The sequence below is a fragment of the Anopheles coluzzii genome, chromosome 2 (assembly GCF_943734685.1).
Source record: "Anopheles coluzzii chromosome 2, AcolN3, whole genome shotgun sequence".
Taxonomy (NCBI): domain Eukaryota; kingdom Metazoa; phylum Arthropoda; class Insecta; order Diptera; family Culicidae; genus Anopheles; species Anopheles coluzzii.
In genome coordinates, this window is record NC_064670.1 from 30,726,556 (window position 1) to 30,754,436 (window position 27,881).

At 49.4% G+C, this 27,881-nt stretch overlaps 3 protein-coding genes across 7 annotated transcripts; 1 reads left to right on the top strand and 2 right to left on the bottom strand.

The window, feature by feature from the left end:
• Nucleotides 1–96: 96 nt before the first annotated feature.
• On the bottom strand, nt 97–2,229 carry LOC120953615 (tyrosine--tRNA ligase, cytoplasmic). The gene is made up of 2 exons (XM_040373741.2): nt 1,839–2,229; nt 97–1,732 (listed from the first exon to the last, which is right to left on the bottom strand). Exons 1-2 carry the CDS (start codon nt 2,040–2,042, stop codon nt 311–313), a joined length of 1,626 nt encoding a protein of 541 aa, XP_040229675.2. The 5' UTR covers nt 2,043–2,229; the 3' UTR covers nt 97–310.
• A 221-nt stretch (nt 2,230–2,450) lies between these two features.
• On the top strand, nt 2,451–4,795 carry LOC120961031 (TNF receptor-associated factor 3). The gene is made up of 4 exons (XM_040384600.2): nt 2,451–2,626; nt 2,829–2,962; nt 3,042–3,342; nt 3,414–4,795. The coding sequence occupies exons 1-4, from the start codon at nt 2,576–2,578 to the stop codon at nt 4,071–4,073; spliced, it is 1,146 nt and encodes a 381-aa protein (XP_040240534.2). The 5' UTR covers nt 2,451–2,575; the 3' UTR covers nt 4,074–4,795.
• A 93-nt stretch (nt 4,796–4,888) lies between these two features.
• Nucleotides 4,889–26,524, bottom strand: LOC120961029 (serine/threonine-protein kinase par-1). Of its 5 annotated transcripts, none has more exons than XM_049606590.1 (15): nt 26,108–26,524; nt 16,923–17,978; nt 15,866–15,978; nt 15,707–15,770; nt 15,201–15,316; nt 14,939–15,109; nt 14,755–14,878; nt 14,430–14,671; nt 14,151–14,353; nt 13,526–14,069; nt 12,654–13,056; nt 12,310–12,567; nt 12,078–12,240; nt 10,993–12,016; nt 4,889–9,579 (listed from the first exon to the last, which is right to left on the bottom strand). In XM_049606590.1, the coding sequence occupies exons 2-15, from the start codon at nt 17,629–17,631 to the stop codon at nt 9,442–9,444; spliced, it is 4,272 nt and encodes a 1,423-aa protein (XP_049462547.1). In that variant the 5' UTR covers nt 17,632–17,978; nt 26,108–26,524; the 3' UTR covers nt 4,889–9,441. The 5 variants fall into 5 exon arrangements, with proteins under 5 accessions (XP_049462547.1, XP_049462546.1, XP_049462548.1 ...); XM_049606589.1 differs by having other exon boundaries at nt 25,703–26,524; XM_049606591.1 differs by lacking the exon at nt 26,108–26,524 and adding an exon at nt 21,425–22,007.
• Between the last annotated feature and the right edge of the window lie 1,357 nt (nt 26,525–27,881).

The following is a 27,881-nucleotide window of genomic DNA, read 5'->3' on the forward strand; positions in this document are numbered from 1 at the left end:
CAGTGTTGCCAGCATTTCCATTTGGCTGATTTAATTTTTGCTTTTCTTTCAATTGGAATTTCCCCTCAGATCGCTATCCCAGGAAAAAGAACAACATTTAGGTTTTGAATCATTTGCGATGCCGACTTTAATAAATTACTCTCTGCAAAAGTATGAAATGAGTGTAAAAACATGCGTTTTTAATCATCCTAACGGAGATGATGTTGCAACAAAATGTTCACCAAAAAAAAAAAGACTCTCAAAGCGCAACAGCGGTCGCGAAATGCCATCGTAAACACAGAGGTCCCTTCTCTCCCTCTTAGCCACGGGTCTACTTGATGCTACATCCTGCCAGCGTGCTCGTTACCCGATCCCCGTTCAGCGTCATCAGCGAAAACTCCTTCCACAGGGCCTGTCCGTCCGTGCCGGTGTGCAGCTCCGCCTGAATCTTGTCCCACACCTTCTTCTTCGGGTTCAGCGCCGGGACCGGGTTGCCCGTATTGTCGAACCCTTCCACAATGATGCGTTCGCCCACCTTCGAACCCTCCGGTACGGCCAAAGCTTCACACTTTTCCGCTCCTGCCGCATACAGCACCAAGCCTTCGCTCTCAACGCCGCGAATTTTCGATGCCTTCATGTTGGTCAGCACCACCACGAACCGGTCGCGCAGCTGCTCTAGCGTGTAGTGAGCCATCAAATTGCTCACGATCGCCTTCCGCTCACCACCACCAATATCCACCGTTAGCACGCAGAGACTGTCGGCGTCCGGATGCTTCACAGCGTCCATGATCTGGCCGACCTTCAGCTCCAGCTTGTCGGGCGTATTTTCACCGACCGTCGCAGCAGCATTTGTGCCTGCTGCTGCTGCTGGTTGCGCTTTACCACCACCGGCCTGCTTTCCTGCCTGCACCTTCACCGGTGCCGGATAGGCGCGTTCGGTCAGCTCGCGGTAGTAATCCGTGTCGAACGACTTGCGGATCGGTTCCAGCAGCCGGTTGATGTACACTTCGACGGCTGCCTTCAAGTCGCCCGGGTGCAGCTCCTGGGCGGCAAAGCAAGCCTCCAGCTGTTCGTACTCGGCAAACACGAGATCACCACCAAAGTCCGGTTTGCGGTGGACCGTGAAAGCTTCGCCCTCCTTGAACATCGGATACACGACGTGCTTCACGAACTTTAGCAGCCCATTGTCCTCAATATTGCCCGGCTCACAGAACGCTTTCTTGATCTTGCTCTTCACCTTCGCCGCACTGTCGAGCAGGTCGATTTTTGAGTCCTCCTCACTGGACGACATCTTGCCGCCGGCCAGTCCCGGGATCATCGGATTCATAAGATGAATACGCTTGGCGTAACCCAGCTGCGGCAGGTATTTCTCGGCGAAGGTGAAAATTTTACGCTGATCCACCCCACCGAACTGGGCGTCCACCTTCAGATACTCCTCGTCCAGCGCCTGCAGGCCCGGGTACAGGATGCCCGACATCAGCGGATGCTCCACCTGCTTCACCACCTCCGCTCCCGCCTTCTTGGCGTCGTGCTGCGTCACGACCGAGGACAACCGGTACACATCCAGCGTGTACTCCTTCGACAGCTGATAGTCCGTGCCGCACACGAACTTCAGCTTGTCCAGCGGCACTCCGAGCGAGGTAAGCATCGCCTTGATAACCGCCTCGTAGTACTTGGTGCGTTCCTTGAGCAGCGACCACGGCGCCTTCATGTTGTCCAGATAGGCGTGCAGATCTGCAAACAGGATCGTTACCTGCAATCGGTCGGGACGGGCGATAAGAGCAGTGAAGGTGATAGTAGAAGAAAACGTGGCCCCTGATGCAACGGTGGGGCTGCGAGTTTTACATGAGCTCACTTACCTCACAGCCGGCTTTCAAAAAGTCGGCCACCTTGGACATGGGGACAAAGTAAGCGATGTGTGGTTTGCCAGTCGTGGCCGTACCCCAGTATATCTTAAGATCGCGCTCCTTCAGAACTGCGCGAAGATTATCCTGGCCCAGCACCTCCTGCAGGTTGCGGGTGATGAGATGCTCCTTCTCCTCCGGCGTTAGTGTGGAAGCCATTCTGATGCAACTATACTGTACCACGTAGATAAAACAGGTGAAACACAGAGATGGTGAAACGTTCCTGCTTCCCAACACTTGCGATGGAACGAAAAGATCGCTGATAAAATGCGATCGGTGCACGAAGTTTCCACAGGCGGCAGAGGGCGATCGAACGATGTCGGGAAATGTTGTACACGTCCGCAGTGACAGTTCTGTCAAGTCTTTCAAAGGTGATTAGAGCAGAGGTGAGCACAAGGCGAGTTTTTGTCGATGCCTTTTGGGTGACAATTTTTGCTTCCCAATTTAAAAATATCCACACGCAGAAAATATTAAAATATCAAGGAAAAGAGCTGTTCATTTTTATGCATCTTTTATCGATTCAAAAGTAAAACCAGTTTTGAATCGCTCACAGTAGCAACCGTCATTCTCGAACACCTTTTGTAGTCATCTTGGTGCGACCATTCACAACAACAGCAAAATAGTTGACAAACGGAAGATATACAAATCGCTTTGTTTGGTTCAATTTTTTCGTGCACTAGTTATGATCAGAAATGAGTAGACCCGTGAAAAGAGAAGTATCCGCCGAGGAAAACTGTTTACAGGTATGTAAAACCCGTTTGCCAGAACTGCGAGATAGTGGATTAAGTGCGTCCTTCCCCCACTGGCTGTGCTCCCGGATGTATCGGAATGAGTCATGTTTATGCGACCCCTAGTTTTTATGTTCGACCTCTCCCTCCCCCTTCGCGGGATGATGAAAAGGTGAGGATTTGGTTTGATCGTATTTTTCCTCCAATCTTTCTACAGAGTGCCGCTAAAGCTGACGATGGCGTCCTTGAAGCGCGGTATGAGTGCCCCATCTGCTACTGCTGGCTGAACGAGCCCATCCTCACGAAATGTGGCCATCGGTTCTGTCGGAAGTGCATTACGGATTGGTTGAAGTAACTATCACGAGCTAATACGCGTGCCCTTCATGTGCTGCTATTTAACAAATCACCCGTTCCGTGCTGCTCTTTCCAGTGAGAAAAACTCCAACTGCCCGCTGGACAACGAGCCGCTCGACATCAAGTGTGACATTTTTCCGGACAATTGCACGCGCCGTGAGATATCGCAAATCAAAAAACCGTGCCCGAACTCGATGCGTGGCTGCGGCGAGCAGCTTTCACCCACCGACATCGATACGCATCTGCGGCAGTGTCCGTTCTCCATGTCTCGGCAAAGTCAACCGTGCCCGTTCGCCCGGGTAAAGTGCAAGTTTGTTGCTCCGGATGAAGCTGCGATGAGCGCCCACATTGCGTCAGACTGTCAGCAGCACTTACAGGTAGCGCAATATCCGTGCGTGAGAGCTTTGACGGTTACTAAATTTGAATTTCCCCCATTCACGATTTGCAGCTACTGCTTGAGACGTACACGGGAAGCAGTGATCGGTATAAATTTTGGGATCCACCGGCCAAAAACAGTGTGCCGGAGATGAGCACCAACGAGCTGGTTCGCTCGATGTACGAACGCATCGTCATACTGGAGCAGGAGGTACACATACTTGGCATCAAGCTGTCGAAGCAGGAGATTCAGCTGACCAAAATCAACCAGGAGGTCGATCCGCGGTACAGCGGGGGCGTGCTGCTCTGGAAGCTGGACGATTTCTCAAACAAAATCGAGTCGATGGTAGCAAACAGTAACTGTATGTTTTACAGCAGCGAAGCGTACACCTCGCCGCACGGGTACAAGTTTTGCGCCCGCATCAACGTGTCGCCACGCACGAAGGATTCGATCGGGCTGCACGTCCATCTGATGCAGTCGGAGAACGATTACCATCTCGAGTGGCCGTTCAAGGGACGCATCAAGATAACGCTGCTGAACGTGCGGTCGCCGGAACTGTCGCAGCACGACACGATCATGTCGAAGCCGGAGATACTTGCGTTCCACCGCCCGAACCAGGACATCAGTCCGCGCGGGTTTGGCTTTTTGGAGTTTGCCAAAATTAAGGACATTTTGGCCAAATTTGCCGACAATAATACGGTGGTGATCAAGATACAGATGAACATTGTGTAGGCGATGCGACTGGATGGAGTGGCCGCTAGATACATATATGTATGTATACACATTCCAAACCCATTACCTTAGGAGAGAATTTGATGCTCTCATTCCCCATTCGTAACCTGCCCCTCCCCCAATGCTTTGAGAAAACTGTGTCTGGTAAACCACCAATTTTTGTCTAGCTATTATTCTTACGATATATACATGTCGACGGAATAATTGTGTATTATTGTGCATTGTCTTAGGCAATAGTTGCTTTGTGTGTGTGGAATGACAGACAGACCAGCTGGTAAAGTAGGGTTTAGGTTATTGTGAGCAGCTCCATGTGTAACCATTAGCTCAAGTAATTCATACTTAATGGCCGTGCCAAATGCAATGTAAACATGAACGGTATTATTATCCTGCCACGAATGCTCTTTTAAAAGAATCTCACGGGTGAACAGTTGGTACTATTTTAGCTTGTGTAACTTTTATGACCCTTACCCTAGTAGCGTTCTTTATCGTCCTATCCACTTTTCGTTCTGTTCCGAAAATTACCAGCAAACAATACACCACAAGTAAAGCCATTTGAAACAAACCAAATTACACAAACACAATGCCACGGAAACGTTGAAACACAATGATTCCAAAAGCTTTTTTGTTAACAATTTTAGATGTTATATACAAGAATACAGGAATTTTCGAACGTGATAGAGAAAGGCAATGACGGTAAGCGAAATAAAAGTGTACTCCAAACAAATAAAAATGAGACAACCAATCGCTATCTGCGGTAAATTTGCCGGTGGAAAGAAAACAGAAAACGGAATCGAAACCACCGCAACCGTTTGCCGTCGGTATCATTCACAATATTTCTTTATTTGTCCGTGATTATAAGTATATTTTCTTGTGAAAAAATGTATATCAAGTAATTATAACTAGTCTACGGTTTAATTGTATGTTTCCTTTTTCCTTGTCTGCTTTCCTTACAAACACGGTCTAATAATGTTATTGTTTTCGTTTCCTGTAAATGTAATGTTACTAAATAACCAATATGTGTTCGTTCACATCCATTTGTATTACGATGCTCTCCTTAGCTGCTCCCGCCCCATGGCTCTCTAATGTTCATTCTTAATGCTGCACATCTTTTCTTACCGGGGTTGCCCCGTTACACTGCCCCTTCGATCTGAGTGTCTGTTTCTTCATCTCGCGTCTAGTTCCTTCTCTCTAGCCATTTTCCATTCCAGAGCAAATTTCATCACCATTCTCCTTCCTTTATCACTAACGATTGACTGTTTGTAGTGGGATTATTGGGGTTGTTGTTGTTGATCGTGGTTTTGCTGATGTACTTCTCTTGTATTGAATTTTATGTCCGGAGGTGATGATTTTTTTGTTTGTTTCTGCACACCTTTTTGAGTTCACTTTGCCACTTGCCCAGGGTCGCGCTACAATAGTCTAATTTCACACACACTCACATGTTCCCAATGCGCGTCATTCCCTGCAGGCGAGTGAGCTTTAGTTTTGTTGGTTCTTTTAACAAAGCGTTTCGAATTGTTAGATTCAAGAGCTTATAAAATGGTGGAGCGCGTATTTTTTTGTGCAATTCTATACATTATACCATTTGCCCGCTATCAAGATGATCAAGCACTTTTGTGTCACTTCGCCTGCCAAAGACGAAGCAACATACCAAAACTTGCCACGCACCGGTAATACTTTTCGGGTTGGTAAATGGCAAACAAACACGCGTAAGTCGTTAGAGCAGCGAATGCAATTTACGCAACAGTGTGTGAAAAGTCCATGCGCTCGTGGTGAGTTGCATGGCGGAAACTCGGTGCACATCTGGTTGTTTAATTGTATTATTTGCTGCATTCTGCTAAACCACCACATCCCACAGATGATAATACTTTGCTGTTACTATGTGACTAGTCCACCAAATTTCTAAGTTGTTTTTTTTTTGTTTGTTTGTTTTAATGCTTCACTAAAGAGTTACATTTTCAATACATTTTGCTACCGTTGTCTTGTGACCGTCTCTCGTCCATTTGCTAGATTGGACAAATTGTTTTATTTTTGCTAGACACGATTCCTGTAATTTTACTTCGTTTAATAATAGTTACCGTACGATTTCATTTCACTAGGTGTACCGGTTTCACACTAAACTCGTGCAGCCGCGCTACTACTATCATCTGCATCTAGGTTTTTTTTTTTGTATGTTTTTAGTTTTTTGGTAGGAGAAAATGTAATTGAATGCATTGTAATTATTGTGATTAAATCGCAAAAAACGCCATCAACACCGGACGACATGCCGTAGCATTCGCCTGTGTGCGGCTCCAATTGTTTGCTATTCTATTCGCGCTAATCGATTTGTTTCCTCCCCCCTCCCCTGCTTACTAACGGCACGAAATACTGTGCACCGGGCGTGTTGCTGTGGCAACGCTGATTACTAAGCTTCGTGTGAGTCGATGTCACCGCGCCCGTAAAGCGTGGTAGTGCGCAAAGCAAATCCTTATGGAGGCGCCTAGTCGCTCGTAGATTGGCGCTGGAGGCGCCTGGTCGCTTGTAGATAAGCGCTACCACGCCCCGTTCGCCTCCGAGTGGGACGAATGGTACGAATGTTAGAAAAACTTCTTCACCCAATACACAGCACTCACGATTGATTATGGGTTTTGTTTGTTTTAGCTTTTTTGTTATTAGTTTCAGTGACGCAAATCCTTATCAAACGATTGTTTCACTCTCGTTGTCAGTATTGATTGCATATTGGTTGCTCTACTCTAGATGCTAGAGGGCGCCCTGTTCCCTGACGCACTTACTATTGTTCCGCTCCCCTTTCTTCAGGAGTTTCATGTTGTTTTTTTTTGCTTCATCATCTTCGTCCTCAAATTGTGTATTGTTTTTCGTTTTGCTTTGCTTGCTTCCATCGTTAACGGTAATGTATCATATAGTTTGACTAGTTATATGGACGACGCTACACGTTTGGACTAGGCATAATGTGTACCACGAAATCTATTCAAATTGCCATCTATCTCTATCCATCTCTTTTTCTTCTCCCCTCGCTCCATCTCTCTCTTTCTCTGTTTCTCCTTTCATTATTATCTCGCTCTAAATATGTTCTGTCGAATGATGAAATGTTACTGTGGAATACAAACTGCATTCTTCTATATATGTGTGTTTGTGTGTGTGTGTACGATTGATATGACTAGATATATAGAATTGGCGCTTTTCCATTGTTTGTGTTGTTTGCTACTGGTGCCTTCCATCCTTTAGGGCGGTTTTCCCACTCCCCTTGCCGTACTCTGTTTGACCTTTATCGTTTTTTTACATGGTTGTTCTCCATCGTTCTCTTGTTTGTGTGGATATTATCGTTTGCATACATGCCCGGAGCAGTTATTGTACATGAGAATGTATCTGGTACTAGTTATAATAGTGATAGTAGTGGTAGTAGTAGTAATAGTAGTAGTAATAGTAGTAGTGATAGTAATAATGTTACTAAATTTCTTTCGATCAAACCGATATCCGGTCCCTTGGTTCATTCATTTGTTTTGCATTGCTTCACTGGCTTCGGATGCCACCGCACCGCTGGTATGTGTAAATGTTTGGGATGGGTGATGAAGATGATGATTATGATGAAATGATGATCAAATTCGCTGCTAGATATTAGATACACAACATCGGCCATGAACACTAACTATCATCCCCTGCTCCCGCTGGGGTGGACGTGGCCGAGTTTCGATGTACGGTTTGCGTGTTTGTTAATGTGCCGAACGCAGCCAACACCAAAACGATTATTCTTACAAGCTGTCACAACGCTTCGAACTCAGTATTTCCCGTGCTGATTGTGTATTACTATAAAGCTCTACAAAACACACTCGCGGTAATTCGTTTAGTGAAGATTGTTCGATACACCATGACTTCGTTCATGTTCGGTCCATTGGGTAGGAATACACTTGTAGTATTTTTTCTTCTTCTTTTTGTGTGTAAATGCTTGGCAGTTGTTCGTTATTCGCTAATGTGTTGCCTAATGTGTAGCTCTTATTGCCTCGGAAAAGACTTACAGTTACCCTCATGAATCGCTTCCAGTCATCGGCTGATAGAATGTATCTAATGTGTAAACTTTGATTCATGACTTGTTTAAAATCATAAAAATATATGTAATAATAGAAATTAAACAAAACAAAAAACTCGATAATACTTCTCCCAACTGCAGTGTGTGTTTGTGTGTTTTGTGATTATGTTGTTTAAACTTATCGGAATGCCCTGCAACAGGAAATCATAAACCAAGGCAGGAAATAAAAACAAATATATTATATCCACTATTCACGATCCATCGCTCTGCCACCGCTTCAAACGCTTTACAAACGTAACGTTTCGGGTGGGATCGAGCGTGTAACAACAATTTGCATTATTTCTCTTATGGCAGCGTTTGTAAAATTTTCTAAAACGAAAATTAAATCAACATTGAAACAAACGGTAAGCGTAACATAACTCTTCAATTGACTTTCCTACTGCGGGAAACGCTTGCCTAGCCGTTGAGGGGCACCGTAGAAAATCAATCCTTTATCGACTAGATGTTTGTTTTTAGTATCACTTCACACTGTACAAGTAGCCCCTCCGATTGCTACACGCTAACAGTGCACTATCAAGTGTGGTCCTGCTAATGGGGTTCGCCTAACACGACTGCCACGCCGTGTCCTGTTTCGCTTACGTACAGATGAATCAGTCGCAGTTTACAATAGTGTTCGCGTACTTTCACGTTAAAAAAAGCAATTCTTCCCAATCTTCCGAAGCGTCGAAATTCATGCTAATGCTCTTGCTGGGTGGTGCTGGCGGGTAGGTTAAGAGGTTTCTGCGAGTATATGATTGTAATTGTAATTGTTTGCGTACTGTTCTAGCAACTGTTACGTTACGGAGTTTTGTTTTCTCTCTCTTCTCTCTACCACCGAATCTTACGTTATTTCAATTTCATATCAATTGACAATGGCCAGTCTCGTTGACGTTGTTACAATTAATTATTTCCTCTCGTTCCGCACCCAACAAACTGCCAGGAGATGCGTCTCCTAAGTGTGCTGAGACGTGCTGGGACTGCAAAAAAATAGCTTTGAAACGCTACAAACGGCTTAAAACCCGACGCTAGGGATGAAACATTAGGCAGCAACGAACGAAGGAAAGGCGCGAAATCATCAACCACCTTCTACCGCTTACATCTTCAAACGCTGCACTTGCTTTAATGATAGCTAATCCCATGATACTTTCAGCATACAACGAAAACAGCCTTTCTGTGGCAAGCTACGGTGACATGTGCTGAATACTGTTGCCACCTCATCCTTCCTATTGTACAACCGCAACCAACGTGGCGCTAGTAAGCAACTGAACGTTCGTCGCCACCGTCGTCGGGCGCAATGCGGCTCCCCGCTCAAATGGACTCCATCTGTTCGGCCAGCTCCGGTATGGGGCTTTCGCTTAGTGGTAGCTGCATCGAGTGCTGGATCGAGGACGAGTGTGGCGTGATCCAGTGCGACGGCGAATACAGCGGCCCGGCCGGCGGTACATTCTGTTGGGACGATACACGAACGAACACGACTCACTCGACCGATCTTGATTGGATGTTTGCGTATGTATGTGTGCGGTTTAGCTTATATGTTTGCAATGATGGTTTTAATGCTACCCTATAGTTACTGTTACTGTTACTATTTACTGTGAAGCACGGGGTTTCATTTCTAATGAGCATGATACGGCATCTGCTTACGTCTGCACACATCGAAAGCTACAGAAACAGCAAACTAATTACTAATGCTAGTCTTAACTCTAGGGAAGTTAGAACAGGCTTCCTATTGGCACTGATGAAAAACAAAACAAAACAACATAAAAGGGTGCATCGTTCTAAGAAATTTAACGAAAAAAAACACAAAAAGAAGAACAATGTTAACACCATAATACAACGAACGAACAAAACGAGTTAGCTAAGCGAGAAAATGATAATGGGGGTTGAGTTTCGTGCAGTGTTTAACAACAAAATGAAAATAAACTGTAAAAAAGCAATGTATATGTAGCATTAAATCTAAAAAACAACAGGCAAATGAGGAAAACCACTATCACTGTTGCTTCTCCTTCCGACTAACCTGTCCAATTTAAACTTTCATTTACTAGATCCTTTGGAAAGCTGCGATGGCACTGTCTGCTGCTGTTACTGATTATGTCAAACAACATGCATCACATATGCGTTTAGTGTTGTTGCCCTAATCCATTATGCTTCTTTTTTTACCTTTAGCTCTTGTCTGTTGCATGGAGTACATTACTTGCAGGACGGTTAAAAGCTTATTTCGAACTGTTTTACCATGTTCGCGGGTATGTGTGAGGGAGAGGTTGATTTTCTAAACTAACCTCCAGCGTTATGCAAACGAACAAATGAACATGACGAACGAACGAACCATGTATGCGCATTGCATTACGTATCATTTCCACTACAATCTAAAACGACGATAAGTTTTAGTTACAAAACAAACAAAACGATCGATTTCACTACTACTATGGCGTACTGTTAGCAGGGAGCGTGGGAAGGATCTATAATGTAAACACAAATATACACACACATACACACACACACACTGCTATATCTACATTCGGTAGTTTAGGCATATATCGTTAGCGTAACACCAGCCCTAAAGCTTTCGGGGTACTACGCGTGGATCAATGATTGATGGATGTGGGTTTCCCGTCTACGCTACCCGATGTCACCGTATAGTAGCTTTAAGCGATAGCAAGCAGCCCACACACCAGTGCAGGCTGGCATGCGTGTCAACGGAGTCGCTTGTGCGAAGATGCTTGCGGGAGTGATGCTAACCCCCCGGCTAACCCAAAGCGAAGCCCCACCCGCAGGTCATGGGGCAGGATGATGGTATGATGTGGCTAATGGACGAGGCTGTTGGAGCACCTCATCGATCGATTACTTTTGTGTCGTATGTACCTGATGGTAGAGGGCGGCTACATTCCACGGGCTGTCGGTTGCAGGGGCTCCATCACTGATCTGGCACGTCTTCATCGAGCTCGGCAGCGTGTTCCAGGAGCAAAGCGCTCCCCGATCCGCTCCCAGGTGGGATCCTGCCCCAAGCCCGTGCTGCTGCTGCTGCTGATGTTGCTGTTGCTGGTGATGCATATGCGAATGGTGCGCTTGCAGGTGCGTGTACAGCTCTAGCTGCTCCTTGAGCGTTTGGCCCGGTTCCGTCTCGAGGATGGCCGTCTCGCGGACGGACTGCAGGGTCGGATACCCACCGGCCGGCCCGTCCCCCGGCTCGCCCATCTCGCCGTACGGCAGCGGCGGCAGGATTTGCGTCTGCTGCGCGATCTTGTAGCTGTGCTGCCGCAGCATCTGCCGGCGGCTCAGGCCCGCCTCCATCGCGCCCTGCTTCTGCAGGATCTGGCGCTTCTGCTGCAGCAGCCGGTGCTGCATCAGCTGCTGCTGGAGCGGCGGCTTCTGCTGCAGCTGCTGTACCGCGGCAGCACTTAGCTGGTCCGAGCGGGCGACGCCAGCCCGCAGCAACAGCTGCTCCGCCTCGAGCTTCCCGAGCGCCGGCTCGGGCTGCCCGCCGGCCGACCCCGCACACCCACCCTTCACGCCGAGCGACAGGGCCACGTAGTCGGCCACCTTGTTGTAGTAGCCGGTGGCGGTGCCACCGCTGGCCGGATCGAGGCACGCGCTACCGTGCGCCGAGCCGGCCAGCGGCTTCAGCAGCAGCCCGTCCAGCGGGTTCACCCGGAACTGGCTGTGCTGCAGCTGGCGCACGTTGATCTCGTCCTGCGGCACGTTCGCCTGATACTTCACCTTCAGCTGGGCCGCCTCCTTCTGCAGCAGGTGCAGCTCGAGCACGCCCTTCGCCTTGCACGTTTCGTTCAGCCGCTGGCTGTTGAACGCGACCGGCGAGTTGAGCGGGTGGTCCGACGCGTGCACCAGCCCCTGCGTCACGAGCCCGTCGCTCGCCCGGCGGCCCTCGCTGGAAAGAACGGTTAGGATTAGTCGCTCGGCGCATTCAGTGTCGGTTTTCGCTCGCTTACCGAAAATCGACCGGCGACCGGGTAATACTGCGATGGTCCCCATTGTGCACGTCCTGGTACACCGTGTTGGCGCGCAGGAACGAGCTGACCACCTTGTCCGACATGGCGTACACACACTGCGGCTGATTGATGCACGCCGCACTAGTGACGGCACGGAACGTTGCTAAAATGTAAAATGGGATCGTTAAAAAAAAAAACAACTCCATTTCAGATTGTAGCAGAACCAACTAACCTTCATCTTTAGCCACACTTTCGTACGCTTCCGTCGTGGCGGTGCAGGACGGCAGGCTGCCCGCCAGCTCCGCACAGTCGGACAGGTTGAGATCCAAGCTTTCGAAGGTGGAGAAGTTGCTGCGCGACGAGTCGCAGCTTAGGTTTTGGCTCAGGCTCTTCGGATGGATGTTGGTGACGACACCGCTGGACGAGCTGGAGCTGGCGAACGAGTTGAGCCGCTGAATGGACTTGTCGATCGACTGCTGTACGTCCTCGTCTGCCGGGGCAAAACAAAAATGAAAAGCAAAGAGCAGCTGTGTCAGAAATAAATTACCGGAATCGTTTCCAGCTAATCACTATTACCTCCCAGATCGGTTTCACACCCTTCGTCCGTGCTGGAGCTGTACTGCGCCGTAATGGACGTCGCCGGCGGTGGTGTATGGCCACTCGCTACCGAGCTCGCCACGGTCAGGTTGGGCTCGTAGTGCTGTAGGTACGAGTAGGTTTGCATGTTGTTCAGGTAGTCCTTGAACGGTGGCACCGTGATCGACGTTTCGGCGTTCGATGACGCGCTGGTTAGGTAGTCCTTGCTGAACCCATTCAGCGGGTCCGAGTAGCGCTGGGACTGGGGCACCGCGGACGACTGGGCCGGCGACGACTGGGAGGGCGGCTGCGGCGCAGCCGTCTGGTGGAGATCGCTGTTCACCGGCGAATGGGACGGTGGTTTCGTATACCGATTCGATTCACCCATCGATACGGGACGTGCCTTTAAAGGGAACGGGATAGCACACAAATCAACGGTCACGCTCTGCGACACTTATGTACTAAGGAGAGGTGACAAGCTGCCTACTGCTACTACTATTACTACTACTGCTACTGCTACTACTACCTGCAGTGCTACTGGTACTGGCTGCTGCTACGGGTGATATCTAATGGAGAGGCTACTGGACTGAACCAACTGCACTAAAAACAATACCCGGCATGCCAACTGACCTTAAGCTTAAAACTCATAACAACAAAACAAACAGAAGAAATCATGATCATACCAAAGGATGCTTTATTCCTTTTATTAAGTCTTTTCCTTCGCCTCTGCTAGCGCTAACACACTGGTCAACCTCTTTGCTTAGGTCGCGTTTTTGTGCTTCCCTCCCCGTATACGCCACTACCACAGGGCTTACCAAACTACGGGGGCCCCCTTAACTTAAGACACATGGAGCCTTTTAGATGGAACTTACCTGCTGCAGTAGCCGCCGACAATCTTCCGTGCTTTGCTGCAGAATGCGCTTGTCGATGTTGCTGGACAAGAGCCGGCTCGAGGAGATGCGGCTAGACAGGATGCCCGATTCGCGCAGCACAATGGAGTTGCTCTCCCGTGCGCTGGACGAGGACGCCCCAGCCGCCGCCGCCGCTGCCAGCGTGCCCGCCACGTTCGAGGAAAGCGACGACGGCAGCAGCCCGACCGTGCCGGTCAGATATGTGGAGCTGCAGTCGCGCTCGCGCAACGACGCCAGCTGGTACAGCGACGCATCGGTAAAGCCCGAGCTGGAGGTGTACGATACGCCCCGGAAGTACGAGCTGTCCTTGAGCACCGGCTGCTGCTCGCGGATGCTCGTATCGCGCAGCAGCATCATGCCGGGGGCCATCGCGGGCAGTGCGGGGGACACGCCCGAACCGACCTGCTGTGCCGCCGACAGCAGCCCGTGCAGCGTTTCCGAGCTGTGATTGTTCAAACCGGACGAGACTTGCTGATGCTTAGGCGACGAACTCGGCTGGTCGCTCCTAGAGATGGGATGGGGAGGAACGCAGAACGTTTAGGATTAGCATGAGCGGGTAAGCGAGATGGAACACAACGACCCTTACTTGTGCTGCGCACTGATGGCGAGCTTGCGCATTGCCTGTTCGGCCACGTTGCTTGGACGGCGGCGCTGCGACTCGTGCATGCCCGACTTGCCGCCACCGATGCAACCGGCGACGGTGGTGGCGTTCTCGTGCGATACTGTGCGGCTCTTCAGTCTTTCCAGTAGCAGCAGATAGAATGCGGTGTAGTGATCGTAGCTGTGCAGCTGCGAAATGGAATGAAAACGCATCATTTGCGTCCCTTTACATGCGCCCGGAAGCGTCCGCTGCACGATGGCTCACCTTTAAGCTTTCCCTCGTCTTGAGAATGTCGATGCCCAGGTTTTGCATAATTTTCAGTATCTGCTCGTTCGGTTCCGTTTCGAGGGCGCTCACTTCACTCACGCTCCCATTGATGACGATGCTGCTAATCTTCGGCGTGTCGATGATTTCCACCATCATCCAGCGGTGCCGCTTGATCTGGTCGATCGAGAACCGGCGTGACGGATCCAGCACCAGCATCTTACGGATGAGCGATTCACAATCTGTTTGGGAGCGTGCAGAGAAGAGAGAGAGAAAGAGCGTGACAATACCAACTCATTGACAAGTAAAGCCTAATGCTACTAACCGGAGCTCATGAAAAATGGAATCCGAAAACGGCCGGACAGCACACGGTCCCGCAGCGATTGCAGTGATGATCCATCGAACGGTAGCGCGCCGCACACCAGCACGTACAGCACAACGCCCAGGGACTGTAAGCCAGGGGAACCGTTCAAATCCTGTGAGACACAAAGAGCCCACCCACTACCTACCCATATGTCAATCTCCGGCCCAGTGTACCGCTTGCCCTCGAACACCTCCGGCGCGGCGTACGGTGGCGAACCGCACCAGGTGGCCAGCAGTTCGCCCTTTTTGTAAAAGTTGGAAAACCCAAAGTCCGCTATTTTGATGTCCATCTTGGAATCTAGCAATAGATTCTCAGCCTGCGAAACAGAGATAACAGGGAGGAACAGGGCATTAGAGATTTGTTTGATATTGCAAACTCATCCACCGGCGACACCAGCGCTACCTTACCTTAAGATCTCTGTGTACTATGCCCTTATTGTGACAGTATTCTACGGCGGATAAGATCTGCCAAAACTTATTCCTAGCAGCACGTTCATTAAGTCGTCCGTACTTTGCGATGTAATCTGGAAAACACAGGGTGGACAAAATACAGTTAATATAGCCATAATTATGACAGGCCTTGGGCGAAAATGAAACACCGAAAAGCGTACAAAGGTCAGCCAGACGTCGTGGACTCCAGTTCAACCTGACCTTAATTACTATGCATGTCATCCGGTCGTGGGTAATGGATCGTTAAACCGGTATGAAACATGCTACCAAAATCTGCATTTTGACCCGTTTCCCCCGCGGCCGGTGGTGTAGCAATCTTGTGTTCGAATCGGTAAACCGAATTCATGAGCTCTACCGACTATCGAACAGTCGTAACTTGACCGGTTATGTTGCCAAGAGGTTTAGAATTCCGCACCACCAAACGAATATGGCTAAGCACCTGAACTCCCTCCCGCTGTACTTACCGAAAATTTCACCCTGACTAGCATACTCCGAGACTATGTAAATCATGCTCTGGGTCTCCATAACCTGCCAAAAAAAAGGAGTAATACGCACGGGTTGCATATTAATGTCGTCTGAGGGTCTGCCCCCCCTTTCGCCAGAATCGGACAAACACACAGTACCTGGTACAGCTTGATGACGTGCGGGTGGTCTAAGCGCTTCATGATTTCAACCTCTCGATAAACTTTCTGCAAATTGCCCGGATCTAGCTGGGATTTGTCGATAATTTTAATTGCTACCTGAAAACGTAGAAATAGTAGAAAAAAAACCATCAGACTATTGTTGCTCATATTTCTCAGAAGTTGGGGAGGTAAAAGACACACAGACACTTCCTACTATCCTACCAAGAATCCTCTCAATGGAGCTTATTCCGAAGTAGCAGACAAACTTCCGAGACAACAGTATCAGGTTGTACACCTCAGAAACCCATCCTGTTGTGCGACTAGCAGCGATGAACTTTGTATCGGTTCCAAATAATCTCCCGTTTTGTGTGCTTTCTTTCACCCACTGCGTCAACGAACAAGCTTCACTTCAACGTAGCTCTGCATCATCGCTTTGCGCAGGCAACAGGCAACAGTGGTCCATCCATCTTCGTTTCGATTGCTCGGAAGAACAAGCTTCCTACCAAGAAATGCGCCGGAACCGACACCAAACGTATCCCCCCGTGCTGACCTTACCCGATGTCCCGAAATAGGCTAACTAATTACATTCTTCTATTTTCCTGTCGGGTGAACATTATGTTCGGTTTGCTTATGGTCTTGCGAGACAGCGGCGGCATTGTGCCTGGCCCAGCGCAAGCGACACATTATTAAGCTGCCCAAAGGGACCCGTCGTTTCGTTGTTTGCCGCCCGTCGGAACCGCTTGCCGAGAGAGGTTGGGCCGGCAAAAACCTCACAGTGTGCTGAATTTCTGACGAATACACGAGCGCACACACACACACACATCCAAGGACAGAAGCAAACGGGAGGGTATTAATACGTCCCCAAAGAGTTTCGTCCTGGGGCTGTATTTTCACTTAAGCGTATCCTGCCGTAAGCTTGTTGACGACGGTTTGTAAACTGTTTCCGTCTTAGGACGCACACACACACACACATAGCCCGCCCTTCATATACCCCAACGTATCTGAATACCCCACCCACTGGTAGGGAAGACCCACCGGACTAAGACGGTGGTGGTACCTACCTCATTTTTGGTAATTCGATGGCGTGCCAGCTTAACCACGGCAAAGTTGCCCTTGCCGATCGTTTTCTCGATTTCATAGAAACCGACGCGTATTGGATCCTTACACTTTACCCGCTGCCCGCTGCCGCCGCCACCATTGCCGGCGCCCCCGTTACTGCCCGACACTGCCGACGGTCGTGGCATGCCGGACGATGACGCAGGTTCGTGGCCTGTCCCAGCTCTCCCACTGCCCTTGGAGACACCACCGCCGCCACCGCCACCGGTACCGTGATGGCCGGTGCTGGCAGAGCCCGGCCCCGCTCCGACCCCGTTGCTGCCCCCGTTCGGGCCGGCCGTTTTGTGATGGTAGAAATGGTAGCTGTCAGATTCCACCGACGACGAGGAGGTGGACGTTTGGACGTGATTGCACGGCATTTGGTTCGTTGTAGTGTTGTTGGCTGTCGCTGCGGCGGCCGCTGCCGCCAGTACCATCGCGACGGACGGAGCCGCCCCGGTCGAGGAGGGACAGGAGGGCGACGGTTTGCCCGCGGCAGACACCGACATTGCTGCCGCGGAAGAGGAGGAAGAGGAGGAGGTGGGTGGGGCTGCTGCTGCTGCTGCTGCTGCTGCCATCGACATTGGCATCGGCATCAGAATTGACGTAACGGAGGACGCACTGCTACTGCTGGTGATGGTGTTCGTGTCCAGTGTGCCATATTCGCCCATCGATCTCCGGCTCCTAGGCTCCTAGATGCTAAGGGGGGTGGATGGGGGGGAAAGGGGGGCCCGGTAGGATAGGGTGTTTGGGCTCCGGTCGGCCGTTCAGTCGCACGTAGTAGTTGTACACTGCGGGGCTCGCCAGATGGGCTCGATCGATTCGACTGCACTTTCACTGCGCTCGCACCGCGGTGGTGACGACGAAGCCTTACGAGCGGCAAATTGGCAAAATTTTCGGTAACTTGATCCGGACCCTCGTTTCCGCTTCGTTAAATCCGCTGTTGGCAGGCTGGCAGTTGTGCGACGATCTCAGGCGTAGCCCACTGCTCCACTGCAGATGCGGTCCATTATTTAACCTGCAGGGCGTTGTGGGGAGAGTGAGAGAGGAAAGAGGAATGACATATTAATATAAACTTGGCCAGTGAAACATGAAATTAGAAAATATAAAACGAGTTCAGATGGAATATAGACAGCTGCTAGCGAAACCTTGTTAACACACATTTGAAACAAATAATAAATCCCACAAAATGATTCGAAAACTCCTTAAAAGTACATAACAATCTCAACAGTTTCAAATTGTGAACGTGTGAGCAAACAAACGCTATCGGTACACATATCGCTCTGAACAAGTCTAGTGGTCCGTGCTTTTAGATGACAGAGCGGCAATAATGGTGGTGGTTTGTTGACACACGTTTTGTCTTATCAGTGGGCCTTTATAATTAGTGACTTCAAATCATATATGCTGCTCCGCGCACCTCTGTTGAGTGTTCTTCTTTACCGCCTTGTCTTGTTGTTGACGATACACCACACACGTTCCACAACAGCGACACCTGTCCTCTGTTGCCTTAGAAGGTAGGAAGAGAGCAAAACCATATTCCATAGCTAGGATACGATTCACATCCCGCCTTGCAGAAGCGGGCAAGTGTACGATTAGACCATCGGGTCGCAGCATGAAACAGTAATCTAAGGGGCATTAACATTCGAAATCCGCTTCTCGTTGCACAGCAGTTTATTTAATCGATAATAATTTTCATGTTTCAAATAAGTGTTTTTGAATCGTTTAGCAACATGTTTATGAAAAAAATCCATATATTTTTATAAATATAAAAAATCCAGTGTTTTTGCGAAAAAGATTATGAATAACGAAACATATACCATACGTCTTTTAAAGGATAAAGACTTTTTTGTGAAGTTGTCTCGACTTCAAATTAAACTTTTCCCAAATCGAGAACTTATATCCGTTCGCAAAGCTCGCAGTGCTGCTTAGAATACTAATGAGCCTTTTCTTATAAGCTTTTCCAGCGAAAGAGAACCTCGAAGCTCTGGCTGTACACCATCAAGAGCTATTCAATCGATAATAAGTATCATTAAATCATTTCACAGCTCAGTTAACACTGGAACTGATCTGCACGGCCAGAAACATACACGATGAAAAGCTATTCAAAATACAACAACTGTAGGTATAACAACGAGAACGACAGCTCGAGCAGCTCGTACCGTAAACCGAAGTCTTCAGGGTCAGTAGCGTGTCAAGCCTTTCAATCGTATGAGCAAAAGGTATTCAAATGCGCGTTGCTCAAACGTACTGCTTACCATCTAGATAGCCAAACACACAATTAGATTACAAAACACAATAGTAAACACCACATTGCACAAAATCAAGCCCTGTGTCTGCATACTGGCGTGCCACCGTGCTTCTTATCGCTCCTCGGAGAAGGTGCGCAGTTTCTGCTTTTAAGTTTCGTGCCACTCCAAATAAAAAAAAACCCAAAAGGCCCAAAACGGACCATGATGAATTGAATGCTCTGGCCGTGAGGAGTATCGTTGTATTGGCCGGCACATAAAAATATAATGTAAAAATAGATGAACACACACACACACACACGCACTCGCTGCATAGCATATTTCCTTCGCTGTCTTATCACACCGATTACGCTTACTTTTACTCTCACCAAGCCGAGCCTCACCGTTGCACCCAACCCAACCACAGCCCCCGCGTCGTTCCCGCTCGACCGCGAGTGAGCGATAGTAAAAGTAAATACAGTCACAAACAGCACCAAAAATTGCCCTCCGGCCGAAACAACAGAACAACCGATGGGGACGAAGAGAGCCACGATTGCCACCGGGGAGTAGCATTCCCATCTTGTTATCTTATCATGGGGTACGACGCACACAGACACACGGAAATGGGTGAGTTACATTACAACGCAAGGGAGCGAGCTTGTGTGAACGAAAACGAAAACAAAACCAGGAATTTGTAGTATCGAAATGGCCAGATACCACAGGTTCGTTCCGGCAGGACAGGAAGATGCAGTTCAATCCGGATGTAGTAGTAGCAGTAGTAGTGTCCGGATTAATTGAAAATCGCTTGCAGCGGGACCTACAACCTACAATAAATCATCCTCCAACTGGGCCATCTTGCGCCCAGCGACAGATCGGGCAATGAAATCGTTTGAACCCGGAATAAAACAGGAGCAGAAACCAACCCCCAAAAACAAAAACTGACACAAATCATCCAAACCACACATGCCCCGGAATGGACAGAGCCGGCACTCGAGCTGGTGTGTGTGTGTGTGTTTTTTTTTGTTTTTGTTCTGGCGCACCATCATCACACTCCACACCATGGCATGATTTATATCGCGCTCCGTGTTTGCCCGAATTTGCGTCAAATTGCCGTCCGCCCCGGCAAACAGCACGATCGTCCTACTCGGGCTACCCCAAATCGGTTCTGCCGGTCCGTCGTCTTCCATCTAGAGCGATCTGTGATGTTCTGCGTCAGTACAGATGCTTTCTCCTGCACCTTCCTTTCAATGTTTGTGTTTTTTTTTTTTTTTGTCTTCTCCTCTTTGCCACTCACGTTTGGTTTGCCCTTTCGCGTTTGCTTTTCCCGGTGCTACACCGCGCAATGAAGGTGATGTTGCGAAGGCCCAAAGGACGCTGGCAATATCATCGAGCAGGCTCAAACACCATGGTGTCCACACCGTGGGTGGACACCAGAAAACAGCAACAACAACAAAAAACCAAGCACCACACACACACACACAGTGCATGCATGGCACCCACTCGAGGATGAGTTTTCGCCGTTTGACATCACATCGCAAAAAGATCGAATATCGATTACAGCGAAGGGAAGGAAGGGAAGGGTGTGTGTGTGTGTATGCAAGGAACCTGCGCCCCAGATACGTCCACCCGTTCCACTGCTGTTGGTTTCATTCGTCTGGCATCGTCGGTCACCGCTTCCCATCGATCCGATGTCGGCCCGATTTGACGTGGCGTGACCGGGCGGTTTTTGTGGAACCACCATGATCGGCCGGTATGTCAGGCCGACGCGGAAGTCGGACGGACATGTGTGTGTGTGTGTGTTGGTGAGTGGGAAACGAGAGCAAAACATAGAATTGTATTTTTTTGTTGTTATTGTTGAGGTTCGTTTGCTTTCTTTTGTAGTGCCATCCAAAAATAAAACCCCCTCACCGCACACAATATATTGGCCAGCGTGTTTATTACCCCGTCCCACCGGGGTTTTGCGACACGACTCAGGCACGCTGTACACCTTCGGCTCTCTCCTCCTCGTTGCTTTGCTCCAGCACCTATGCCTATCGACGTGAAATGTACTTTTGATTGTGATAAGTGGATTTTAAGCAGTGATGTAGCGTGGCCACAGCTCCACTGGCAGGCTGAGGTCATTCACAATCACACAGAGACACACAGCACTGCACACACACACACACGCACATTCCAGACGCAGCACTATCAGTGAGGGAGGCGCACGCGGCCACACGACTTGGACGGGCGTGCAACTTACTTTCCCAACCGGCCAAACGCAAAGCAGCCCGCCAACTACACCGCGAAACCTTTGCAAACCAGCGTGTGCAGGCGGGTCCCCCCCCGGTCTGGGTAAGGGGTTGCTAGAGCGGTGGTGGTTTTTGTGTTTTGTGAACCGGCGTCACTCTCTTGCATCGTGTAATTCGTGCTCTCCTTCCGTGCTCTCTCTATCTCTCTCTCTCTCTCTCTGTGTTTGCGCCTCCCTCGCGCATACGTAAGCACGCCGTACAAACAGCACTGAAGGGGGTGGAGAGGGGAGATGAAGGGGGGGCTACGAGTGGATGCCGGTGGAGGTGGTTTGCTTACCGCATGCAAGCAACACCACTCAATATGTACACACGTACCCCTCCACTCCGTCGCAGATAGAACAAGGGTGGCCCAAAGCAAGTGCGAGCGAATGGGGGGGACCTGCGGGCGCGCAATGTTTGCTCCCCTATTCGACGTCTTTCTTTCTTTCTTGCTGCTGCGCGTAATAAACACACACGGCGATGGCACACTCTTTGCCGTGCTGACGATGCGGCGCGGTGCTGCGGTGTGTGCGCGCGCGAGATTCGACGTGTTCTCTCCCCCCCCCCCCTACCCCCCTTCGCGATTGACGTAGGTAAACGATTTTAGCGGTCGAGGCACTGCGTCACTGACTGTCCCCAACCCCCGCCGTGCGCAACATACACTCATACCAGCGACACACATGTACTGCATACACACACACACACACACACACCAAACACGACTTGACATTGTGCACCACTTCACGGTCTTGCGGCTTCCCTTCCCTCTTCCCTTCCCGGCCTATTAATTGTTGTTGGTGGTGGTGGTGCTGAAACTAAACAAACCAAAACCGGGAGCGAATAAAGACGGCACCAGGAGGCGGGATCTTTTTTTCTTAAACAAAAAAGATTGTAATGAAGATGCAGCAGAGCAGCAGAGGAAAAGAGAGAGGCGAAGACAGAGAGAGAGAGACTGATGGTAGCACGAGGTTTGTGGATGCTGTATGCTGCTCTCTGCATTACTGCGCACGTAAACAAAGCGATCGGTTCGGGGATCGAATAACCAAAGATCGCACGGTGGAGCGCATGACAGGGTAAGCAATAAGGGAAAGAGGAGGATTTGGATTGGGTACACATTCTCGTACACCAAACGGTGCCACTACTCCCGAAACAATCCCCCTCAGTTACACACTGAAGGGCAATCTTAATGTACTAGGAATTGGACTCTATAGCACCCTTGTTGGACAAATCCAATAGGATTTTCGATGGAGCCTGTCCAAAAAGAGTACCGTAGAGTCCAAATTCCAACATATGAAGTTCACTTCCCATAAGAAAGGGTCTCACAACTATGAGAACCCCTGGAAACCCCTGTATTGCATAAAAATAAAATCATTAAACGCGAAATAGGGCGCGTAATCTGAGCGCAAACGGCTCGAAAAGAGGCAATCACAAACAAAAAAAAACCTTGAAGTACAAATTGTGCTTGGTACACTCCACCCGTAGCAGCAGTGGTGACAGTTCAACTTCGTCGTCGCCTGCTAAGATGTGCTGAGATTCCAGCGCAAATGAGCACGTGCTCGCCCGTTTTAATGCTTTGTATCGCTCTCTCCCTCTCTTTTGCAGGCGCACACACACATATCCTTTCTCTCTCTCGCACACACACACACACACTTTCTTTGTCATCCCTTTTCTGTGGGGTCGAAAAGATCAAGCAATTACACATCATATCACGCTAATAAATTGCAAACGGAAAGGGAAAAAGGAAACTTCTCAAACCTCAAGGTTTTAGATGTTAGGAAAATGCAGGCAATGTGGATGCCGGTCACACATATTTTGTAAGTTTGTTTGTGTGTGTGTGCGTAAATATAGTAAGAAAATGATCTCCAAACACACACACACACACAAACGATCGGTGTGAGAAACGATCTTGGAGATGGGAGAATTTGACGCACGCATCAAAAGCTGCTGCTACCGTTGCTGGATCACGGTGCGAACATGTGCCGGTACTGCCGGCATGACGGTGACGACCTGGCCACCTCTTTTTTTGTTGTTTTGTTTATAAACCGGAGTTCCATAACCGGAATGGGAGGAACCGAGTTGAAGGCTAGTGGGAGCAGTGTAGAAAGCGTGTTTGTGAATGTTATTGCTTGCTCGTCCTCCGAGCGCGTCTGTTCGTTAATCCGCCCTGGCGTGAGGTTGCGAAATGTTTGCACTTCCAGCGTCGTCCACTGGTGTGTGGTGTAATTGAACAGCTTGTTTTTCTTTTCTGCATCAACAACCTGAACAGGGAGCACAGTTTCTGACACTGTGCAAAATGGGGAAAGTGCCTCGCAGCACAATTCTCTGTATACACACTTCCTAGCACGAAAGACAGCACCGGCGAAACACAGACACACACACACAGCAACACATTAATCCAATCGAAAGCTCGTGTTATATAATGCCGTGGCGAAGAATTTTCCCGGAATTTAACACATCAAATCAAAGCGAGTGGGTCTGACGAGAATGCGGCGCGTGTCCCGGGGGCGAACGAACCGGCACGAACTGGCACAGCAAAGTGCGTAAAACTTGTTGAAGAAAGTCTTGTGGCAAGACACCGCACTTGTGAATCATCATCGGCGGGCATGAAGCCGAACAAACCCCGCTGGGCGGGAAGCCGTTTGTTGCTCCTAGCCCGGTGGCCCATCTCGTGCGCTACCAGGCACCTCCACCGGTACGAAGGGATGCGAAAAGGTGAAAAGGAAAGGGAAGGCAGTCAAGCGGGCAAGGCGGCACGATTCGGTAAACTTAACCTAAAATCGAAACAAAAACACGCTTCCAAGAAATTGTAATGACGAAGAGTATTTTTGGGATTTTTTTTTCGTTGTTGCTGCTGTTTGGGGGAGGAGATTCGGCGAGGGTGAGCGAAAGATTTCCAGAACCCATTTTTTGCGTACAAAAGAGAGTGGTGAGGAGGACAGTGGTTTGAGAGACGGGGGGAGTGAGGGAGGCGCAAAAAGTAGACAAAGAACGAAATGGAGAAAGCAAACAGAGCGCTGCGAGAGTGAGACAAAGCATAAGATGGATGTTAATAGGTGTGTGTGTGTGAGGCGATTCATTTTTTTATCGCTCTCTTTCTCACTCCCACGCTCCCTCTCTCCCTCTCTTTGTTTTTCTTGCTTCGTTTTTTCTCTTTTCCTCGCACAGCAATTTCACCCACCCCTTTCGTACCTTTCGTGCCACTTTTCACCCATATCAACGTATCATGTGCTCCTGTTGTGTTTCAGCTTGCCGGGTTGGGCAAAACCAGGTTGGGGGCGCTCGTGGGTGGCAGGCAACAGCAAATGCAAACCCTGTGACTCACACAGAAAAGGTGGAAAACTAACCTGAATTGAAGTGGGCAAGGTATGTTTTGCCCGAGAGTGAATGGGAGCGAGCAATAAACACGAAACAAACAAAACAAAAAAAGCTCAAACAGCATAGGGGAATGGAATGTACGGCCCTGCCGAGAATGTTGAACGGCCCCGGGTACCGAACGGTGCGGGAGTTTGTTGCATGGTGCAAGATCCATACACTTGCCGCACGGTGGAAGCTTTGTAAAAGTGCAAAATGTAGCTGTAACAGGAGAGGGTTTACATTTTTCTCTTCTAGCAAGCGGTGTGCACGAAAGAAAGGGATGGCGCTAGAGCGAAGGGACCGAGGGAAAGACAGCGTTGTTGGGGCGTCGGAAAATCGATTGACGGAATCGACGAGACGGATTGCTTTCGGTGGCTGTGTTCGTGCTGTGTTCGTGGGCAATGGGGAGAGAGAAAAATGAATGGATCCGTGTCGATCGGAACATCGGTCTGGTGAACGGTGCGGGTTGCGGGTCGTGCCAAAATGGGAGACGGGCCGCATCAGAGCGTGCCGTGCAGGCAGCCCAGAATAGTGGGCTACTAGATCGGCGCTAGAATGAGCGTGGAAAATTCCGTACACACGCCGTGGCATAATTACACCATTCCGAGACATCCTTTTGGGGCAGAAAAGGGTTGTCTCCGCTGCGCGTTCAAACGATACCAGTGCGAAATTCGATGCTTGGGAAGCTTTTGCATAACGCAACCCGTTGTCTGTGTTACTACCCCTCCACCTACGCAACCCATTAACACTGTTCCAGTTTCATCGCATTACGCGAACAATGGGGCTCGTCGTCTGACACAAGTACAGCCTCCTTCTTGCCTACGGCTACACTTACAACTCCTTCACACACATACACACTGACACACACACACCCATAATATTCGGGATGCCTTTACCTTTTGGTTTCCCGTACAGCTTCTCCAGCGGGCGCACTCCGAACGTGGACACACTGGATACTCCAGTGCCGCTGTCGTTTGCAATTGTTGCCGACCCTCTTGAGGTGTTTCTTTCAAATAAAGCAATTAGCGTTCCACCGTGAAGGAGTGGTAAGCCTTTTCACTTGTACGCACCGCTTGTAGAACATAAAAAACACTGCCGAACCACTGGGTCACTTGGCTGGTTGCTTCTGGATCGGATTTCTTCCGCTATGTTACGGCAACCCTCGAGACCACGGAGACGGATCTATTATTTTTCACTTCACCAAAAAAAAAACACCTCACACAGTAACTCCCGCATACAAAGCCTCACACACACACACACACACACACACACACACTGCACAGCAAAACGAGAATCCTTACGGGATGTGATTTTGCCCTCCGTCGTGTCCCACCGTTTTCGATTGAGCAGGTATTATTGCACTCCGCCTGGTGTCTGCCGCGTCTGCCTTGTTCTCCTACTGCTTGTTCTTGCACTATTGGCACCGGGACCGTGGCCGTGGCGTAATTGCTCCCCTTCGCTGGTTGCGGATGCTGCGAGGGGGATCGGAGCCCGTTGCCTTCACACGACAGCCCGAAGGACACACCGTCGCAACAGGACTGCTTGGATCGATCGGCCGAGCCCAGTGCGTCTGGTGGTGTTGTTTTGGACCCGCACGAACCCCGACGACGGTTGGAACGGAACTGAAGCCAGCACACGGTTGCTCCGTCCAGCACAAACTCTCGGCGCTCGTTTTGGTTTTCTCTTCTCAGTACCAGGCCAGCAGAGCAGTTGCCTCAGTTTGCGCTGGCAGACAACAACATTTGGCAGTGAGGCAGGGCTGAGCTTCTCCGCTCTTTTGTCTTGTGTGTGTGTGTGTGAGAGAGAGAGAGAGCGTGAGATAGAGCCCGTTCGCCAGGCACGCTTTCTCTCATCAGTCGTTGTTGGTCCCGTTGAATGGATACAGTTTTTTACCCATGGTCTGTTGCTACGCGTAGTGCCGTTTGCAATGGATTGAACAATTGCAAGGAAAGTTTGTTGAAAATGTAGAAGAAGTCATTCTTGAATTGTAGGAGATTTGAAAGAGATTCTTATTTCATGCGCATCAATTGTTCTTTATAGCGTTTGAGCATTATTCCAGACACTTTTCAATCGCTCGTCTGCAATAGTGGGTGGCATTTTGCTTGCGTGCCCGTGAACAGCCGAAAACCAAAGCAAACCTACAATTAATGCCATCCTCGCAACGCAGAAAAACAGTCCTCTCCCACAATCGTATACCACCAAAATCTCACGCTCAGGTTAGACGCGTGTTCACTTACTCTCTTTCTCGCATTTTCTCTTTTTTTCTCTCTCTCGCTCTCGATGCTATCTTTATTTTACTATTGTTTCCCTTCATTTACTCCCTGCACGCTCTACTCCAACGTAGGGGGTTGCGTTTTGCTCTAAATATCAATTCCACCACGATGGAGGCGCATGGTTCCTCGCTCAAAACCATCGAAATGTGTCTCTCGCGTGTCCATTTGCTCTCTTCTACACTTCTGTCCTCTCTTCTACACTCAGTCGGCTTTTTGCTGTGTGTATGTGTGTGTGACACGAAACGATACACTTGACGCACTAGAGGAAACGAGAGCGAGCGACTCGCGGCGTAATGACGTCAGAGCAAAGGCAGAACCCCCCGGTACTGGGCAAGTGATTACCGAGCATACACCACCAGCATGCACAGGCACAGCAAAATCCAATCAAAGTGATACTGAGGGGAAAAGGGATGGGTAGAGAAGGAGACCCGCGCCAAAGCAAACACTCATCGCCCTCTCTCTCTTCCGCTCCGTGTGTGCTCCATGTTGCTTGCAGCATGCGCACAGTGGACGCGACTAAGCATTTTACTATGCCATACAACATTCCACACACACGTCCCACTATGGTGTGGTGGGGTGATGCCGGTCGGTTGACGTAAACGCGTCAGCGTCGGGCACAAAAGCAGAGAGTACGGCACAACGCGTATCCCGCCACCCTGGCAACCCGTGCCTACTACGATCTGGTGCCTTGCGTGTGACTGCGTGCTCCTTCCAGTAGAGGTGACTGTGAGGAGCAGGACATTTAGCGGCTCCGAAGGGTAAACATAATAACACCCAGATGAGGATGGTCGTTTTTTTTTTA